This window comes from Athene cunicularia (genome assembly GCF_003259725.1).
Source record: "Athene cunicularia isolate RWA chromosome Z unlocalized genomic scaffold, athCun1 chrZ_part4, whole genome shotgun sequence".
In the NCBI taxonomy this organism is placed as follows: domain Eukaryota; kingdom Metazoa; phylum Chordata; class Aves; order Strigiformes; family Strigidae; genus Athene; species Athene cunicularia.
Window position 1 is genome coordinate 2,899,995 of NW_020799145.1, and position 21,415 is coordinate 2,921,409.

At 36.9% G+C, this 21,415-nt stretch overlaps 1 protein-coding gene across 4 annotated transcripts in view; it reads left to right on the top strand.

The window, feature by feature from the left end:
* The window catches only part of JAK2 (Janus kinase 2), a 92,287-nt gene extending 74,193 nt beyond the window's left edge, over positions 1 to 18,094 (top strand). For all 4 annotated transcript variants that reach the window (XM_026866792.1, XM_026866793.1, XM_026866796.1 and 1 more), the window contains exons 18-25: positions 875 to 1,025; positions 1,711 to 1,847; positions 3,403 to 3,592; positions 4,526 to 4,650; positions 9,697 to 9,869; positions 11,011 to 11,128; positions 11,677 to 11,790; positions 14,010 to 18,094. In XM_026866792.1, the coding sequence (XP_026722593.1) occupies positions 875 to 1,025; positions 1,711 to 1,847; positions 3,403 to 3,592; positions 4,526 to 4,650; positions 9,697 to 9,869; positions 11,011 to 11,128; positions 11,677 to 11,790; positions 14,010 to 14,117 (1,116 nt within the window). In that variant the 3' untranslated portion in view covers positions 14,118 to 18,094. The remainder of the gene's footprint in view (positions 1 to 874; positions 1,026 to 1,710; positions 1,848 to 3,402; positions 3,593 to 4,525; positions 4,651 to 9,696; positions 9,870 to 11,010; positions 11,129 to 11,676; positions 11,791 to 14,009) is intronic.
* Positions 18,095 to 21,415: the final 3,321 nt, after the last annotated feature.

Below are 21,415 nucleotides of genomic sequence, written 5' to 3' on the forward strand. Positions count from 1 at the left end.
TTGAGGATTGGTTTTGTTCTTTGTTTTGATTTTTATGGGGACAAAGTACAGCTTGCCAATATTATCTTGTTCATGTTTCTGTTGCTTTGTTGCAACAGTGTATCACTTTAAACAAAAAGTATTCCTAACACTGTACATAGATTTTAACTGGCATTATTCTAGTAATTGAACATCTTAAATATTGTAAGACTTCGTGTTGCAGACAATTCTACTATTTTAGCTAAACCAGAAATGTTAAATTTGTCTCAACTAGGGACAGGAGGTGAAGGAGAAACACATTACATAAAGATATTATTTTTTACGTATTTACTTCCTTAGTTGGAAGCAAAAAGATTGTTTCCTTTACTATGCTACAAAAAGATTTGTAGTATTATTTTTATAAATAGACTATTACATTCTCACAAAGCCTGATGTGATTTCTCAGGTGTTGTAATCGGCTATTACAACAAGATCCAAGGTCTACCTAGACCTAGCTTATAGATACCTAGATGTTTCAGAAGTCACACTCCTCTCCTGTACTAATACACATTCTTTGATAATACTCATGAAGCTTTTTACAACTGGAGGAGCTCAGCCAGCTCACAGGTGTATAGAATTTTCTGCTGGGCCCATCCAGCTGAGGTTTTATGAAATTACCAGTAAAGACACCATCTTTATCATTCTCTATTTTCTTATCTTTCACCAGTAACTGACTGGGAATTTCTGAACTGATTATGTTATGCCAGGCTTGCTACATTGTCAGCCTTGGCTTTTGATGTAAATCAGTCAGATAACAAGTCCTGGTTGACAGCTGTAGTTTTTGGCTGCTCTGGTGAAAATATTAAGTCTTCTGCATGGTTGTATATTAAAATGCCTTTTGTCTATTTAATTTCAGAAACTACAGTTTTATGAAGATAGGCACCAGCTTCCTGCCCCCAACTGGACAGAACTAGCAAACCTTATAAACAACTGTATGGATTATGAGCCAGATTTCAGGCCTTCATTTAGAGCAATTATACGTGACTTGAATAGTTTGTTCACTCCAGGTGAGTCTGTGATACCACAAGAACACACTAGACAAAAATGACCCTGATTCCTACTGGTTTATTTTCATATGGTGTCTTTTTTTTTTGGTATGTTGACCCAGAACCCCTCTCCAAAGCAGGAAATACAGGTTCATAAGGGCACTACGTTACTGCCTTTTAGTTTGTTCTAAAACACATTAAAAGTTAGTGTTATTGTTCAAAGCAGTCTTCTGGTTTGGTTAATATCTACCCAAAACATTCTAGTCTCTTAACCAAGCATGTTACGTTTGTGACTGCCTTTCTTTTTTCTCTCAATAAAATAAATAGGTATCTTTCTTTTCTCCAAGTGGAAGATTCGTGTTACCACAAGCCCTTGTAAAGTTTACATTTCTTATGACTGCAGTAGTGGAGTTCTTGCACAATAGTTGCTACTTTTGAAGTACAGTAGGCCTCCAAAAAAAAAAGACTGGGAAATTGAAACAAGACTTGCTATGAGTCAAGACATGTCATTTGATTTTTTCATAATATATCTTTGCTGCAAGTTAATATATAGAAATTAAGGTGGCTGTTAATATTCTACTCAGTTTTAGGGTATTCCAAGCAAAGATAGAACATGCCATTATTAAAGTAAGTTTCTTCATTCTTTTGTTTGCTTCCTGTACCTCCTGTTACCTTTCTCTCTTCTCTTCTTCCTCCTACTCCTCAGATTATGAGCTATTGACAGAAAATGATATGTTACCAAATATGAGAATTGGAGCACTTGGATTTTCTGGTGCTTTTGAAGATCGGGACCCAACACAATTTGAAGAAAGACATCTTAAGTTTTTACAGCAACTTGGCAAGGTAGGTTATTTTGAAATTTTCTTAGGAAAGAACTGTCTTTTTCAGTTACCTTTCAATGACCCCCATATACATTATTTACATTGAAACTTCTGTTAGAGAAATCAATAATTTCAGTTATTACTGACCATAACAGGCTATTCCTGTCGCTGTAGAGAAGGACAAAGTGACACACACACACTCACATGGGTGAATAAGCAGCTAGGGGTTTTTTTATTCCTAAAAGCATGCATTTTTATATATTTTAGGTGCCAGAGTGTCACAATATAATTGGTCAAAAAGTTGTTTTTAACATTCTCATTGGTAACCTTTATTGGTTTCCTCCCTGCTTACTTCATCCTGCTGTGTGGTCTGCAGCTCCTTGAAAGTTATTTGCTTGAAGCAAAGCTTCCCTTTCTCAAGGGTACACCAGAATCTTGTCAAGGTCAAACTCCTTTTCAATCAGGTTGTTGGCAGACCAGCTGCCTTCCCTGACAATTCATTTTAGATCTTTTTTTCTGTTTCACAATATCATTAGAAAGAAGTAAGGTAGTGAAATCTACAATGAATCCAGTCACACGGAAAGGCTAAAATCTTTTTCACTAATGCAGAACTACATCTGACATAATCTTTTTTTTTCATACTTGATATTAATTTTAAAATGCTCCAGAGCAGTCTTGCATAGAACTAGTGGAGCTGGCTTTTTTTGTGCATGCATATTCTGAGAAGTCTGAATATGCAGCCCCTAAATTCAGTAATGCCTTTCTGATATATGTAGTTCTTGAACTTTTTAGTCTTTAGAAATCTGCCTTTGGTTACTAGCTTTGCAAGCCATTACAGCCTGGCTGTGTGAAAGCATGCCTAGACAGATGACCAAGTGCAGATAGCAGATCCTCACGAAGAACCGTTTTTGCAAAATGGTTCCTTGCTGGTTTATGTTTTTTATTGACATGATAGCTATATATTGCTGAAATAATGCTATAAATTCCTATATCACCTGAAAGCGAAGAAGCAGAACTACTTCTATTTGTAGATGATTTGTTGTTGACTGTAAATGGTAGCATAGCACAGGGAGAGGAGCAGAGTGGTGGGTGATGACTGAAGATAAAGAAAATACAAACAGAGACAGAGAAGAAGGTAGAACATTGAAACAAGTAGGAAGAACCATCAAGAAGCACAGGAGAAGAGCCAAGGGGAACCTAAACAAAGGGGGTTTTTCAAGTGCAGGAAAAGGGGTATGCCAACTCACAGTTTGTAAATGCAAGTGGGAATTTGTGAGGGGGAAGGAAATGAATGGACATCACCCCATTTCCTTGTCCTTGTTCCCTCCTGTGCTGTTTGTTTCCTTTCATAAAACATGTTTCTTATTCTTATAGAACTGTTACCTGTGATCCTACATGCTTTTTCTCCCAGGGAGGTTTTGTGGTATTTCATTTAAATCAGTAGTTGTGGTCACCTTAATGCTAATACAGTGAACACCAAGACAGTCTGAACAAACGCTAAGAAAGAAACAAAGATGTAGACTTGTTTTTAACTAAGTATTTAAGTATTTATTTAAGTGTTTCCATTTGTGATCTAGGGAAATTTTGGCAGTGTTGAAATGTGCCGGTATGACCCACTGCAGGATAATACTGGGGAGGTGGTGGCTGTGAAAAAGCTGCAACATAGCACAGAAGAGCACCTTAGGGACTTTGAAAGAGAAATTGAAATACTTAAATCTCTGCAACATGATAACATTGTTAAATACAAAGGAGTATGCTACAGTGCAGGTATGTACTATACTGAATACACTTTCAGGTACACCTAAGTATGTGTACTGAGAAATTCAGAGAGGTAAGTGTTTATGAAAGTCAATGACTTGTCCTAACTTTACCAGGACTTACAGAATACAAATCAGAGAAAGTAGTGTCTGTCATATACTACTACTCAGCACAAAGTGAGCATTTTATTCAGTCAGCTCATTCCATAATTTGATTGATTTAGAGAAAGTACTCTTTTCACTAGTTACCAAGATTCTTTACCTTAAAGCATAGAAGTCTTCCTAGAAAAGAATTTAGGGTTAAGTGGGAAGATGCAAGCATTTTGTAACTACTGTTAGTTTTGCTCAGTGTAATGTCCCAGAGTAGATAACTACCTATTATTGTACAGCCTATACAGTAAAAGACTAGACAGAAAAAAGTTTCAGAAACACATATTGAGTGATTAAAAAAAAAAAAAAAAAAAAAAAAAAGTTGATGCTGTTGATGAATGAAAATATGGGTTCTGCTCAGGATCTTACTGTATAAAGAAAAATCTTGGGTTCAAAATCAGATTGTTTTTTAAGGTGCTAAAATTGATGACTAGTTGATGTCAGTTGCTATTCTGAGTTCCATGTCAGTGATGATGAATTACATGAACAAGGTACACACATGTGGCACTTGCTTTGCTTCAGTGATAGATGATCTTGATTGGTGATGCTCTGTGTCAAGCATATCTACATTATTGTTGTGTTTAGATAAACACCATTTCCTGAACAAATGCAGTTAACTAATATATGAAAAGTTTCAGAGTTATGTACATAAAATGGGTTTTTATATTAAGATTATTTTCTATTAGTTTTATTCATAGACATTTGTGAATATATTTCAAAACTTGGAAATATTGGAAAATGACAGAAAAATTAAGTGGTTTTCTTGTTCTTGTTGTTGTTGTTGTTGTAAAAGGTCGTAGGAATTTAAGATTAATTATGGAATATTTACCATATGGAAGTTTACGAGATTATCTACAGAAACACAAGGAGAGGCTGGACCACAAGAAACTTTTGCTGTATGCATCTCAGATATGCAAGGTAGGAAATTTCAGATTATTAATATTTTTCAACAAATTTTTGTCTTTTTGGTCTTATCTCATTTGTCTCAAAACAATGATCATTGGTTGTTTCAGAGTATGTTTTATAATACTGTTGGGCTGCTGTTACCACATAACCCTAAAAAAACCTAGCAGTACATATTCATGTACTAAAGAACTGGACAGACGTCTGTGTATTTTAATACAGGATTCTGAGACTGGCCTAGCTGCTGACTGAGGCAGAATATACTCCATTTATTTTTGTTTATTTTATAGTTCATTTATTTTATATTTTGTTCAGACTTAGAACCTCTTTTCTTCCTAATGAGAGCTGAAATAAAATTTTGCAGGAGTTAAACTCACCCAGGCAAACTTCATGACATAGCACAACTGATTTTTCAGAACTTGGACATTCAGCTATCAAATCACTGTAACAGCAATATGTGTTTAAAAAGTGTACTTTAAACTGTGGATAATATTAGCTTATTTAGCAGAAAGACTGAAGATAGGTGATTTCTGTATGAAGAGCTAGAGGCCATAGAAGTGCCCCAAACTAATAAATTATTTGGTAGTCTCAATGGTTGGTACTGAACGTCGTTCATAAAATTCTGAGAAGGAGGGGGCAAACATCTGAACTTTATTATGATATCTCATTTTCTCAGAAAGAGGGCTTATATCTACCCTAGTTTTATTCTGTTGTTATGTTTTAGTACAAGAAAGTACAGACACTTTAGATTTCATTGCATGTTCAGTAGTTTGGGAAAGAGGAAAAAAAAAAGGGGGGGGGGGGGACACCACTCCCCCCACATGGCATGTACCAGAAATACTTTTAAATTCCTTTTAAAGGTTACTTAAAATTAATGAGTATTCTTCAGGGTTTGTAGCCCCCAGATACTCTTATGTCTGATAATTGTGTCCTGCCACAATCAGAGCTGAAGACTTCTGCAATATCCACAGAAAAGGCCTGACAGGTATCAAGCAGGAGAGTCTCTGCCAGAGCAGAGATGTTGTCCAGGCATTCAGACATTCACCTGGTGAACAGAGCTTGATAGCTCCCTGCTTGAAACTGGACTGACTCTGTAAATCTTTTAGCTACTGAACCTGGAGCATGTACAGAAAGATGCTGCATGCATCTTGAACAGCTGATCTCACCTGCTCATGTGCTTCATTGAAGCAAGGCTAGATGGGTAGTCTCCAGCAAAAACTCCATGATGGGCAAAACACTCTGCAGTGTGGTTGGAAAAAAGTTCACAAGTCTGTGGCAAGTATCAGTCTTTTCACAGAGAGGAAGGGTTGAACATGTGACTACCTACTTTGACCTGTACTGCCTTATAAAGCCCTCTGATCTGTGTCTCCAAAACAAGAAATCATTCTCCGGTAACAGACATCAGAAATAATATTGAGATAATTTCTTCAAGAAAATATCAGTGCTGATAAGTCACTGAAAACAATTTTCCTTCAAGCAAAGAGCTGGAAGAGTGTAAGACTCAGCACCACCTCGGAGATGGTAACAGTGAATATAAAATAAAGATGAAACAGGGATTTTTGAACACGCAAAGGCTGCAGCCACTTCCTTGTTTCATTCTGTGTTGTTTCATCTGTGTTTCGTTCTGTGTTGTTTCATTCTGTGGCCCTTTCAGACCTGAGGGGTCCTAAGGTGCCTGCCCTATTCATTCTCTTAAGAAGCTGTAGTTCACATATGTAAGTCTTCAGGCCTTATCCAAAGCTTTATCTAAAGCTTGAAGGAACAGCCGTGGCAACGTGTCTCAAGACCCTGGTCTCTGAGACAGAAGTATCTGATAGGAGGACTGGAAGGTGGATGTTGGCCTTTGCAGGCAGTGCAAGTATGGCAGGGAACTTTGGGAAAAGAACTGTATTCAGAAGGTACAAAGGAAAAGGGTCTTGATATGTGTGTGTACCTACATATATATAAAAGAAGCATCGCAATATTACAGGTCTTCAGACTGGTGAGGAAAAATGAAAACAGCAGATGAAATGAAGGCTTCCAAAGTACCAAGCACCAATCGAGAGGAAGAGAGCTAGAATATGCTTTCTGCAGATACTTAAGTGGGAAAACATCCTGCTTTCATCTTGTCAAAGCATGGGTACACAGAGCATGAGAATGTGGGAAGTCTGCATATAGGACTTGTTCTTAAAGAAGTATCTTTTCTTCCTGTCTAAGGGAAGCAAAGTCTAAGGATTACAGTGTTGCTTTGCACTGTTGTTGCTGTAGACCTGCAAAGCAGAGGTTATATTGATTGCTTTAAGATTTCACTCTGCAGCATTCTGTTACTTCAAAACAACGTAATTAAAAACGAGTACCTAATGTTACAAAAATGGGATCTGAATGCTTTTCCTTCTTGTTTTAGCTGATTAGATTTCACCCTTTCCTTTAGCTGTTTTTGCTTCTCTTGAAATGCTTGCTCTTCCAGGATCTCACAGATTTCTGTTCTGCAGCTCTATCACTCTGTTATTTTGGGTTTTTTAATCAACAATCTTTATCCCTCTGCCTTGCTGCTCTTCTCTCAAATGTATGAGAGAAATGAATGCATGCCCATACCTGAGGGTTAAAATTAGTGTGTTTGCTGCTTGCTGTGTTTTGGTTCCCTGATACTATATTGGAAGAGGGTTTGTTACTTAAAGGTGATTAAGGTGATTTTTTTTTTTTGTGCATCTCATACTGTGTAAAGCGGCATTTTCAGAGATGGCATTTGCTACTGGTGATGTTTCTGTAGATGCAAATTAGTGCAGCTATCATCTGGTGCAGCTTGTGCCATTAGTACAGCTTGTATGGTGGCAAGCAATAGGAGTCTCTACTCAACTTTAAAGAATCCTTACAATAGAATGGCAAGTAAAGAAGTTAACTGCTCCATGCATCTGATTGTGATTATGTTTATTTCTGCTCTTTTGGCCCTGCATTTTGCTAATGCTGGCTGATAGGAGAAGAGGCTAAGAATAAATTTACTTTCCATCTCTTAATGTTTAAAGTGCTTCAGGTGTTCTTGCTGAAGAGCCCACCTTTGATAGAAATTGAAATCACATAATTAACCTTAACTCCACTGTTAGAGTAGGGCCACGGGGTTATGACTTCCACTTGAAACTTACACGATCGAATTTAAGTATCTCTCTTAGAATAGGTATTTTGCAGGCTAACAGAAAAATTACTATGATCAGAGAAACATTAGTTTTCAGTTTTCAGTACTGTTTTCAGTACTTTGTGTAGTAGTCATAAAAATTTATATCATTTACATAGACTGGTTGTATCAGAAACCCAAGTGTCTTGCTTTGAAAAAAATAGGTTTCATATTTTTCAGCATAGTCGTGGATAAGTAGGTAATGAGAGGGCACTTCTGAAGCATTTTGGAATGGGATGTGAGTAAACAGTGATGCCACCTAATGCTGCTAGGAGGTAACAGACGTCTGGGAGGAAGATTAGACTTCGGGGTCACATATTTCTGAGGCTTCTCACTTATAAAATAGGGAGAAGGAAATATGCCCATAGCATGGGGAATAAACAAGACGAGCTAGAGACGTGTGCACACCTGCAGAGATACCATGTTATTGGCATCACAGGGACACGTGCTGTGGGCAGCAGGTCAAGGGAGGTGATTCTTCCCCTCTACTCTGTTCTCATGAGGCCCCACCTGCAGTGCTGTGTCCAGCTCTGGGGTCCCCAGCAAAAGGAGGACGTGGAGCTACTTGAACAGGTCCAGAGAAGACCATGAAGATGATCAGGGGGCTGGAGCACCTTCCCTGTGAGGACAGGCTGAGAGGGTATGAGGCTCAGAGCCTGGAGAAGGCCCCAGGGAGAACCTATAGCAGCCTTCCAGTACTTAAAGGGGGCCTACAGGAAAGATGGGGAGGGACTCTTTGTCAGGGAGGGACTGTAGGGATAGGACGAGGAGTAATGGTTTTAAACTGAAAGAAGGTAGATTTAGATTAGATGTAAGGCAGGAATTCTTTCCTGTGAGGGTGGTGAGACACTGGAGCAGGTTGCCCAGAGAAGTTGTGGCTGCCCCCTCCCTGACAGTGTTCAAGGCCAGGTTGGATGTGGCTCTGAGCAACCTGGTCTGGTGGAAGGTGTCCCTGCCCATGGCAGAGTGTGGAACTAGGTGATCTTTAAGGTCCCTTCCAACCCAAACCATTCTGTTCTAACTTTTGGCACTAATAGTGTAAAATTGATGTTCAAAACTTTTGAGTTTGTTGATGCTCTTAGCATCATTTATTGCTTTTCATTTGTGTTAAGGAGTGAGATGCTTTCTTATGAAACTAGAACTGACAGCTTGCTTTGTGTTTCCTTTCACATGAGTCAGGTGTCTCTTGACCCTGCGTAGTGTCAACCTCTGTCCTCCATTTGTTGCTCTGTAAGCAAGACCATCTTTTTTTAGTAATGCCACTATGCACACTGGCTTCTTCCAAATTTCATTCTTAGCAAAAAGAATTACAGGCATTGTTAAGAAGGGATTGGCAGCAGCAAAAGACAACATGGCTTTGGACCAATGTTTTGCTACAGCAACCCATGAAAATATAAGCAGAACTGTGTTGGTGAATAATGGTCCATACAGAAGAGCAACAGGACACACAGGTGGGAATACAGTCAGAGAATACTTGCCAGATTCAAGGAATGTAATAAAAAGTTTCATAAAGCAATCAGGAAAGCAGCAATACAAAATGAAAAGATTCAATTAAATGGGTAGATAGGACAGTCTTCTCATCTGCCTCGGATTGTGTAATTTAGCCCAAATTTTGTTATTCTATCACCAGCAAACTTGTTTGGCCTTAGAAAGGAGCTGTAACAGCTATCCAGTTACATAATCAAAAAATACTTGGCTCTGACAGGTGCTCTGTCTATTTCCCTTCAGTTAAGGGAAGTCCTTGTGTTTGGAAGCAGTAACTCCTCAGAGAAGGCAAATGTTCAAGCACATCCATTTTGGTAACAATCTGTTTGGTTTTGACTTTGAGGATCACTCATCTCTTTAGGGAAAGGGCAGCTACTTAATGGTGAAAGTAACTCTTTTCTGACTGTGTTTGTGAACTTTACACCTAGGGCATGGAGTACCTGGGCACAAAAAGATATGTTCACCGGGATTTAGCAACAAGAAATATCTTAGTAGAGAATGAGAACCGAGTTAAAATTGGTGATTTTGGATTGACGAAAGTCTTGCCACAAGACAAAGAATACTACAAAGTAAAAGAACCTGGTGAAAGCCCTATATTTTGGTAAGTCTTCTTTTGGTATATGAAATCATATCATTGTTTTCAGTTTTTGATGTTTCAGCCAATTGTTTTGCATATTGTAGAATTTTTAAGTGCAAACTTAAAGTAAGTTGCCCAGCATTGTTGGAGGTCTCATGGATGATGTTTGACTTTACAGAACAGCATGTAGGACTTTTCAACATACTTTAAAAAAAAACACAAAAAACCAAAACCCAAACAAAATATTTAAAAGAAATACTATGCAACAGGAATGATACTCAAAAATAAGAAATCTAAAGGGGCCCATTCTCAAGGGTGATTTCAGGGATCTTTTGGTTCCCTAAACACTGGTCATTCATATTTTTTCACTGAGATCTGTTGGATAGACCCTCTGTTGACCAAGTGAAGTTAAATCCCACAGAATATAATTATAAAGGATGAAGTGCTGGGTTGAATATTTGCGTAGATGTCTGTATCTGGGTAATGTTTCAACAAGGTGCACTTAGCTTGAAAAGGAAGAGAACACTGTAGCCTGTGAGAGACTGAAGGACTGTGAAATGTAAATTGGTAGACGGCATTGAGAATGCAAAATACATACTTCAGTTCTGTTCTATAAAGACATAGAAATACCTTAGAAAGTATACTGGCAGATAACTGTGATAAACATTTTACGGCCTGATAGCAAAAGAAAATGACATTCCATACACGTGACTTCAGTCTATATTTTAGTCTGTTAGGCACTGTTAAAATGTCATAGCAAAAGCATAAATCTTACAAAATTACATCTTACTAAATGTTACTGGGAGTTGCAAAATTTAAGTCCAGAAGTACCTGCGACAAAGTTCAAGGCTCACTGAAAGTGGTGGGAGGATGCTTACTGCCTATAATTGTCTGTCTTTTCAGACCTCCTCACATCAAAATCTTATTTATCTACCCTACATATAAGAAAAATATCTACAGCTTTGTTGGAAAAAAACCCCAAACAGATCTAGTTATCCCTGATTGTTTGTGTTTTCAATACCAATTAACTATTATTATAAGAATAGTTACTAGCGGAAGGAAATGAAAATGTGATAATGCCTATAAAAGCAGTTTTTAATGAAAAAAAAATCTTCAAAAAGACACATGTTGCACAGAACAATATTCCTTTTACCATGTGTTGCAGGTATGCTCCAGAATCTCTGACAGAAAGCAAATTTTCTGTGGCCTCAGATGTGTGGAGTTTTGGTGTGGTCTTGTATGAACTCTTCACATATATTGACAAGAGCAAAAGCCCACCAGCTGTAAGTACATAGTTAATGGTTCTCAGAGGGTTTTTTGTTTGTTTAAATTTTTTAAAAGATATACATTGTTCTGATACCTAAATAGGTTGATACTTACTGATCCTTTTCTGGAGATACTGTAGTGTTAATGAGGCAGCATCCAATCAGAAGACCAACATGCTAACATGTATTAGTGTCAAATCATAAGGGAAGGAAATACAAAAATTACTGGTAGTCTGTGCGATGTTATTCATCCTGTAACTCCTAACTGTTTGATAATTAAAAATCTCTCAGTACAGATTGTTTTTTCTCCTCCTTCATAAAGAGTAATCCCAGATGCAACTATATTATTGCAACATGACATGTCTTAACACCATTCCAAATCTTAAAGCTGAGCCAAACAAATAGGTAAACATTAAATCAATTTAAATAAGGTAACTTAAAGTTATTGCTGTTACCAGAACATTTATTTATTTATTATTCTTATACAGAATTTTCCCTTGGTAAGAATATTGCAGCATCTTTTTTTCCTTTGAAAATTATTTATGACAGTCAGCCTTCTGTTTCAGGAATTCATGCGCATGATTGGCAATGATAAACAAGGGCAGATGATTGTATTTCACTTGATAGAGCTTTTGAAGAATAACGGACGACTGCCGAGACCGGATGGATGCCCTGATGAGGTGAAGTATTGTGTTAATATGTTACTATAGCCTGAAAGGTGCTTGGTCAGGGTGAGTACCTTGTGTTTCGTTCTGCTTGGGTTATTAAGTATTTATACAATTGGAATGGCTGTGCTGTTACTTTATCAGTTGCATGATGGGTATAATCACTTTTCTTGTCTGATTCTTTAGACTACATTTTCTCAGGAGCCTAGATTTCTAATTATATGAAGTAGGATTATTGCAACTGTCTGCTGTACTGGGACACTCAGGCTTTCAAAAATATAATTCATTAAGGCAATGAGATTAGTATGTAGAACTTGTTCTGTGGAAGTCCCATATAGATATTTATGTTCAGGCTGTGACCTGTGAGTTCTTTTGAAGTTTGTAACATTTAGCAGAAGTATCTTAATATCCGTGTGAGGTTTTTCACATTTAATTCCAAGATTTAAGGAACTCCTTATCTTGATTATTTCCCTTCTCTTGCTCTTCCCACCTCAAGAATAAGAATACCCATGTTTATCATGCATATTATTCACTGTCAAGCATTTTCAGCCAAGAGCTGCCTGCAGACTGTAGGCACAGTTAAGTATATGGATCAGATTTTGTATGTTCAGGGCTGTCAGATCTGTATTCATGTTCTTCTTAAATACTGAAGTATGTATGTATGTAAAGCCATCCTCAGAGCACACAAATTAATTTAGTGTTGGGGGTTTTTTTTGCTAATACTCAAGATGATTTTAAAAATACTTTTATACTACTTCTAAGTCTTGTAGTTCTCTATTCTTCAGAGCAGGGTGCACTTTCAGCTTGAGTCAAACTGGTAGGACTGGGTAGGTGAATCATTAGGGAAAGAGTGTAAGTAAAATAGTTATGCTTTTTAACATGTATCACTTCTAGCTCAGATCAGTTGCTGCATTGCTTTATAATAAAGCACGCTTGGCAATAAGTTGAGAAATAATCCATTCAAAACTGGAAACAGGAGAGATCAGCGTCAAGTGGTCTAGCAGAAAAGACAGAGACGAGGTGGGGCAGGGAAGTCACGGGGGAAGAAATGGTCTGTAGACAATCAAAAGAGAAGCCTTTGAAATAACCTTTTTGCATTATATATATGAGTACAGCAGTTGCTGAATTGCAAAGATTTGGCTTTTTGTAGATAACCTGAATGTCATATGTATAAGACAATACATAATCTGTTTTACTGAAACTGTATCCAAACTAATGCAAAGGGTTCAATGTCTGACATTTCTTCAGATACAAAAGCAAGATGGAAATATCTCTCTTTTGTAAGAAACTGTGGTGTCTCTGTTTTGATCCTGAAAGGCCAGTCCTCGCAGATATTAAATCTTCCAGATGTCTGTATCTTACAAGCTGCTTTAGACTTGTGTCTAAAGCAGCTTGGTCAATATAGAAGTTTCAGATTTGCTGAAAACTAAGAAACTAATGCTACTTTTTTTTTTTTTTCTGGGAACTGCATAGATTGTTCTTAAGCAACATGTAAAAAATTATTGGAAGTACAAGAAGTTGATAATAATAATCTGGGTTAAACTAGTGAGAAGAGTACAGATGAAGAGCTTGTCAAGTTCTTTGGTGACCAGGTGTCAGCTACCTGTTTGGGAAGAGAGAAAACTGTTGCCAAATGCCTCTTGTAAAGGAAATATCTTCCAAAAATCATTTAAATCTACTTCTAGAAGTGGGTTCAGTTTGCACAGTAACTTTTCAGGCTTATTTCTTACTACGTGGGAAGAATAATACAGAATTTATTATACAAATGTGGAGAAGTCTATGTTAACATTGCAGGGGGAGCTTAATTTAGAATTTCTGTCTTTGTAAATCCATTTTTTTGGTCAGATTTATAAAGCATTTGGGATTTTAAACATTTTTTAGCTTTTCAAAAAATATGAGCAAGAAAGAAGATAAAAACTTAGCAAAATAACACAGTCTCTTTTAAGTCTCTTAAAAGTTTCAAGAACTAGCTGAGTGAATTTCCATGCTAACTTTAGAAAAAGAAATCTCCTTTTATAATAAGGGCTTTTGCAGAGCTTGCTCTCACCACCTCTCATGTAACTGGAATCAAGCTGATAAACTGATTGCTATAGCAAGACTTTAGGCACACTCTCGTGTCACTGTTGCTTAGAGGCATAAAGTTAGTTGGATGTTCTTTTGACCAGTTCAAAGTAACTATTAACTATTAGTAGCATCTGTTTACCTACTACTGATTTTCTTTGTTTCTTCTCCAGATTTACACTATCATGAAAGAATGCTGGAACAATAATGTTATGCAGCGCCCCACCTTCAGGGATCTTGCTCAACGAGTGGATCATATAAGGGACAACATGGGTGGCTGAGAAAACTGTCCCTCCTTCAGAGGATGTGTTGGAATGCAGAACAAAATGTACTTGGTCTGCTGTGTATAATTGATGTGTGTACACATGTGCCTCTTACCCTTGCTGGAAGTAAAATCTGTGTGGCAAATATTCTATCTCAATCTCCATACTGAAGAATCCTGCTGGTTTTCTTTATCAGGATATATTTGTTACTATGAGAACAAGTTGAAATTCTCAATACGGAGAGAAATTACTTTTCTAAATAATCTAGTATATGGTCAGTCCACAGCACCATTATTTGCCTTACTTGGCAATGCAAAAAAGAGGTGACTTAAATTGTGAGATTGAGATGAAAACACAGTCTATTTCCTTGTTGAAATGGAGATACACATATAGTTGAGTATATAGTGACTTGGCACCCTGTTTTGTGTGTTGCACAAGGACTTGTGTGTATTAATATAGTTTTATAATGTTTTCATTGTTGATGCAAAAATGGCGTCTCTGTATAACAAAATAGAAGTGGTTATGTAACACAGAAACTTTTAATGTGTCCATTTGAGTGTTATCAGCCAGCAATATATACAAAGGGATATAGAAGGCTGTGTGATGTACTGTAAGTATTTTGAGGGAAAGGGAGCAAGTTGTTCTTAATTTGGAGAGCCAGAAACCTTACTCATCCATGTAAAATTTTTAATTTAAAATGAAAAAGCAAACATTACCCAGTTTTTCTTAGTCGTCTTCTCCTCTCTTGAGTAGGTATTGATTTCCTTTATATAATTGAAGATACAGTGATAAGAAGTAGAAACAAAGTAATTTTTATACAAGGCAGTGTCTTCAGTTTGTTTCTGAATATGAAAAAGCTAAACATACTGCTTTTAAATGCTGCTCTTTTATTCTTTCCATAGTTGTAATTTTCGTGCAGTCATAAGTCCATCTGTAAATTGGGAACTTTTTAAGCAGATGTAAAAATCTAGAAAATGCCCTTTATTTCACAGTTCCTCACTCTGCTGTTAAGATGATCACCTTATTACCTTACTTCCAGTACACAAAAAAGAATGCTTTTGGCCCTGTCTCTGATATGGCCAGTCACAACCACATCAACTCTGTTTTGTAATAAGGCCCAGATAAGGCCCAAATTACGTCCTATTTCTTTCTGTGGTAATACCCAACATAAGAGTGTTTTGAATGAGGAATTACAAGTGCAATTGCTCCACACATAGTGGGGGCAAGGGCATGATCCCAGTCGCTGGGAACTGGAATATGATCAGAACTACCTAGCAGATTACTTATGCTGTATAAGCTTTTGAAAGAAGTCTAACAAAAATTTATGGACAAGACAACTCTTTGGTTTTGCCTCCAGGCATAAAACTTGGGGATAATCTCGTATCTCAAAGCAGTAACTAAGTTGCAGGTTTTGTTTATTTTTAGTTCAAATAATGTTTTTTTTGTTATTACTTATTCTTAAGCATTATTGTTTGTGAAGTACAATGCTTGTTTATCTTGGACTTTTGCTGAGAGAAGTTCAATTATGGGGATATACAACTCTGTAAACTGACCTGACAGCCAGATTTGTATTTAAAATGAAGTGTTAATTTTTAAAATTTGTGGCAATGAGTCAGTTAAACAAAGGAGTTACTTTCACTGTGGGGCCTCCTTAAGATTTGTGGTTAACTACCTTCATCTTACCAGAAGTTTAAGTACCTCAACTTTAAAAAATAAAAAAATAAAACAATCCTTACTTAGTGTAACATCGTGCCAGTATAGCAATGTTTTGTACCACTATGATGTTTCTCTCCATCAATAACTCATACCAAATCATGATTTTAAAATATGGGAGATTGCTAAATAGGGAGGGCAGCATCAGCCCTCTTCCTGCCCATTGCATTTCATAATATTTCTGTTGGTTTTCTTGCCACCAAGTACTTGCATAATTTTAAAAACTAATTTCACAGTCAGGTTTTAAGCTGCAAAGAACTTTAAAGTGCTTTGTTCAACTTAACATGTGTTTTCTGTACATTGCTTTAAAGATTTAAAATTTTGTGCAAAAAAGGTCTTTGCAATTGTAATCTCAGTTGTGCATATGTGTTTTATGTAACAAAAGAAGATAAAGCTTTAAAGATTGAAAGAGCATTTTAGCTGGATAACATACGCAGGAATTGTGTAAAATTTGCAGTGTATGACACTCAGTAGCTAACTGGTTTCCAATATGTAGTAGACTAAACATAATTTATGTAAAAATCTCAGGGAAGTTTGTGTAATACAATGAAGAAATCTTCCAGTCTGCTATTTTTCAAGTGAATAAAAAGGCTTTTTCTCGTTCTACTACAGTATGACTGATTACATAGTATATTTGATTGCATAAATACAGTGTTGAACTCAAGGATAATGTTTTGTGGAATTTTTTTTTTACTTTATGATATAATTTTTAGAGAGAGCCATACCTTTACACTGCAGTATAATTTCCTGCTGTTGGTCAGGAACATACAGTCTTTTGTAACAAGTCTGTTGGTGCAAAGGGCTTGAGCATTCAGGATGAGTATTACCAGCTGGGTGAATGGGACCAAGTAGTGCTTAGGACTTTTGGTGGATGTGTGATCATCTGTAGTGTCAATGTTTAGGTCCTGAAGCAGACCAAATACTTTTCTCAAAAAGCTGTTGAGGATGTTTTTAGCTGAATTTGCTACTGCCAATTGTAGTAAGCTTTTTAAAAATAAACGAACACCACTGCATTTCAGAAGCTCTTAGATCTACAGTAGCATTGTATAATGCCATATTTTTATACAGCCTTTGTATTGACAGTTTTTTTGGTTTAGAAACTTTCTTCAGTTGGCCTTGCATTTGTCATACTTTAGTGTAATCATTATGCTACCCAAAATGCTGTGATTTTTTTTTTTTTTGTAGCAAGTGTTGTTTATGCATACATGACTGCTGCTATGATGTAGAATTAAAATATTAACTACTGCTTTGCACTTATATTTGAAGTGAAAGAATTTTTTTGTAAGTGCACAATATGTTTTATAGAATCTTTGCAGACAAGTATTGTCTCGTATAATATTGGTTTGTTGTTTATCAGTATAAATATGTGAAGTTTCAAAATTATTTTTAAAATATATATTCCACTGCCTTGCAGCAGTCATGTAATAAACCAGAGGAGGAGTGAATTTTCAGGAAAAGAAACCTATATTCTTGTAAAGTTCTAGTATTGATTAAAAACTTCCATAGTTGAGATAATTGTTAGTAAACATACAGATGAATATAACTGTAAAAGGGTATGCAAATGTTACTTTTTTTTTTCCCCCCAGAAATTAAGCTTTTAATTATTGTGTTTAGTTGAGATGTTGACCAACTGCCTTGAAATGTATGGGAAAAAAAGATGTTACTGTATGAAGTATGAAGAAATGTAACTCTTGTGTAAAGAAAGCAAGCTTTTCAGGAATGTGTGATCACAGACACCTGGAGGATAGAGTTCTGAGAGCAAAAGTAGAAACATAGAACAAGATGACTGATGGAAAAAGGCTGATGTTCAACCCTGAAGAAGCTTTCCGAAATGTGAAATGACTAGTGATTTACATAACACTGGTGTCTACTGAAAATGCCATACCATGACAAATACGTGCTAAGGTATTTCTAAACTGTGTGTATTGTCTGCCTTAATCTAAAATACTCACAGAGACCTAACCTGAATGAAAAATACAAGAATTACTCTACCAAAAGGAGTAGACAGCAATTTTGAAAAAGTGTTTGGCTAAGGATTTTTTTCTGAATTTTGCTTTTTCAATAAGAGGCTTGCAATACTTTATATTAAAGTAGGAAAAGTCCCTGGGGGGGGGAGGGGAAAGACACTTCCTACTTATGGTTGGACTGCAAATATTTGAACACATGGTTTACTGAAGAGAACATGAAAGGGATGTTTTTTAGAAAACTGTATATTGATACCTGAAACTTAACTGTGCGTTTCTTCTGAGTTTGGATGGTGAAAATAAAATGACTAAATACAATGAATGGCACATGCCTGCCAAGATTTTCTTTTCATATAATACTTAAAATTCTTAAAATTGGTTACTGGTTACTTAAATCGCTGCTTAAGAGAGCTGCTCTGTTTAAAGGGGTGGAATACAGCACATAAACTTTGACTTTCCAAGAGTAGGCATATGTAGTGTTTATATTTTAGAAGGAAGTGACATGGACCGAAGTAAAGGTAGTACATTGGGTGCTTCCTAACAAAAACACTGGGTTTTAATTTTTTTTTAAAGTTTTCATTAAACTAATTTATTTTGTGATGAAGAAGCACTTTCCTTTACTCCCAGTATTTAGAGAGAAGCAAGTCTGTAAGACAGGGACTGCTAAAGATTGCCTTTTATCAGACTACAGCTGTTGAGAATTTCTAATGCAGACTCTTATGATTTGTGTTACTTCTTGATTTGCATTACTTTGGTTTTTTATGACTTTCCTGTAACTTTACATGAAAGTTACCACCACTTACCTCAAACAGATGCTGTTAAATTTTGAGAAGTACAATGGTAAAATGGAAAATACGCATATAAATACAAGCATGCAAATATATACTTAAACTACTGTAAAAATTAAGCTAGTTCAGTTACCCCTTCCCACACACAGAAGACCTGTTATTCTCAGAGCAGATTGCCTAAGGGTTTTATTTCCTTTTATGTGACAAAATATCATCCCAATGAAGTTTAAAGGTGGTTATAGGTATTACATGCAACACCTACTGACATAATCAGAGATCTTTAATTGTTACAGAGAACAAATTTCTGGGAAAATGGAAAACCCTGAAGAATAAAATACTGTAGGAGATGTAATAATGTCATGAGGCATGTCATCCCCATGTCATGAAGTATGGGACAATATAGCCTTCAACTCATTTTCATGTTATGCGATAGTGTGATGTTTTGCGTTTACATTGTGATAAATATTCATAGTGGTTTTAATGAATTCTGAAATACAGGTTTAGAAACTTGTCAAACTAAGTGAAACATTCTTTGTGCATAGTAATAAGGAAAGAAGAATGTCCAGTATTTACAATGACTATCTCAAAATATCTTTTCAGGGAGTGAGAAAGGCTGAATAACATACTAAACTGAGTTATTACCTTGAAACTTATGCAAGACTGCAGTACCTATTTTGCTGTGTATTTGGTTTTCTGTGTGTTCAGATGCATTTTCCATGTGGAGCTGTGCTGTAAAACTTCAGCTCACTGAAGAATTATCAGTCAAAAAAAAAAGCAACTCGTGTAAAAACAACTGTATCTTGTTTCCTCTAAGAATTTTTCCCTTTTGTGTTATAAAGATGTGAAGCTTTTAGTGAACATACAAAAAAAGGAAAAAAAAAAAAAAGCTCACATCCATGTAAGCTTACTAAAAAACATCAAATAGTGGTCTCTGCAGCAGAGATCCATCAATACTGAAAGTATGGGTGGCAACATTTTAGGATCCAGTTTTGACATTTGCATTCTGACCAAGTCTGACCACAGTGTTGTGGTTTAACCCCAGACAGCAGCCGAGAACCACGCAGCCCTTCACTAACACCTCCCCTCTCCTGGTGGGAGCGGGGTGAGAATTGAAAAGAAGTAAGACTTGAGCATTGAGATAAAAATGGTTTAATAACTAAAATAAAACATAATAACAATAAAACAAAATACAGTAGTAATAATGAAAAGGTATGTAATAAAAGAGCAAGAGAGAAATAAAACCCAGGAAAAGACAAGTGATGCACAACGCAGTTGCTCACCACCTGCTGACCGATGCCGCAGCAGCGATTCCCCCCCAGCCAACTTCCCCCCAGTTTATACTGGGCATGACATCCTATGGTATGGAATATCCCTCTGGATAGTTCAGGTCACCTGTCCTGGCCACGCTCCCTCACAGCTTCTTGTGCACCTGCTCACTGGCAGAACATTGCCAGATCCTTGATTTAGGACAAGCACTACTTAGCAATAACTAAAGCATCAGCGTGTTATCAACATTATTCTTACACTGAATCCAAAACACAGCACTGTACCAGCTACTGGGAAGAAAATTAACCCTATCCCATATGAAATGATGACACTTAAGACATGATTTTTTCCACTGTTTGTTGGGTTTTTTTTTTTAGAATTAAGCGACTTGCCTCTCCTCTGAATCACACTGCTTCTTTAGAGGAAGATTTAATTCCATGGAATTCTTCAGTCAATGCAACTTTATTCCATTTGTAAAGTTTATTCTGAGACTTTCACTGACAGGTTTGAAACTGTGTATGGTAGTACTCTAGGTAGGTATGTCTTATTCTGGAGTTAAACTAATTCAAGGTTTTAGTTGAGAAGGTGAGTGTATGCACACATTGAGTTGCCCTGTATTTTGAGTTTCTCATGTGAAATGTATAAAGGGACTGTGTAGCATGTGAGTAACAAGCTTGATGCTACAGGGGCAAGTGTGATTTCTGTGTTAATTCCTGTGCTTGTACAGGAGGTAGCTGTTCTCAGAAGGCTGTACAACCTGTTTGTGACTGTACTGCACATCTGACTTGCACTCGTGTGAAGTATGTGACAGACTACGTGGTATTAACTCTAGAAGATAGGAATTTGAAGGCAAACATCAGCCTAGAAAGCAAAAATTCTTGTATTAAAGCCAAACAAAATTGGACTGAAAGGTAAAATTTGGGGAAATCCTTGGGGTACTTGCTGGCACTGCTGTGTCATGCTTGCATTGCTGGTGCAGGTGGGAGGCTGGCATCCAGCATGGCAGGGATCTGCTTCTCTACCCTGTGCCACAGCACAGCAGCCACCCATTCTGCTGCACAAGAACTGGTGGGACGCTTTGTGTGGGGAGTCCCCATGATGGCAGAAAGAATTGTTGCCACAGCAGGCAAAAATAAGAGCTACATGCTTCAATGGGGGTTTCGGAGGAAGTGTGCATACCCAGTAATTCTGAATCACAGTTGTTGCCTTTGGGTCAATGTATGTGCAGATCCCCAGGCACATACAGCCTGGAGCTTTGGGATCAAGGCTTGCTCACTCTCTCAGGCACAACTGGAAGTATAAGGGGAGGCGGATTCCCGAGTCTCTAAGCAGCTGTGTGACAATAAGCATTGTGTAGGGAACTTTTCTGTGAGGCCTTTGTGAGTCCTGGGCTCATCCTTCTGGAGTTCATCCTTTTGCATCACAGCTGTGGTGAAGATTGGTGGCAGGTGGTATAGATAATTTTTTTTTTTTTTTTTTTTTTTTTTTTTTGTAATGCTATATTAAAAAAAGATTAACTAATTGAACTAAATTGCAATTGTTAGGAAACATCAGCAAAAGCCATAGAAAGCATACCGAAGCTGCT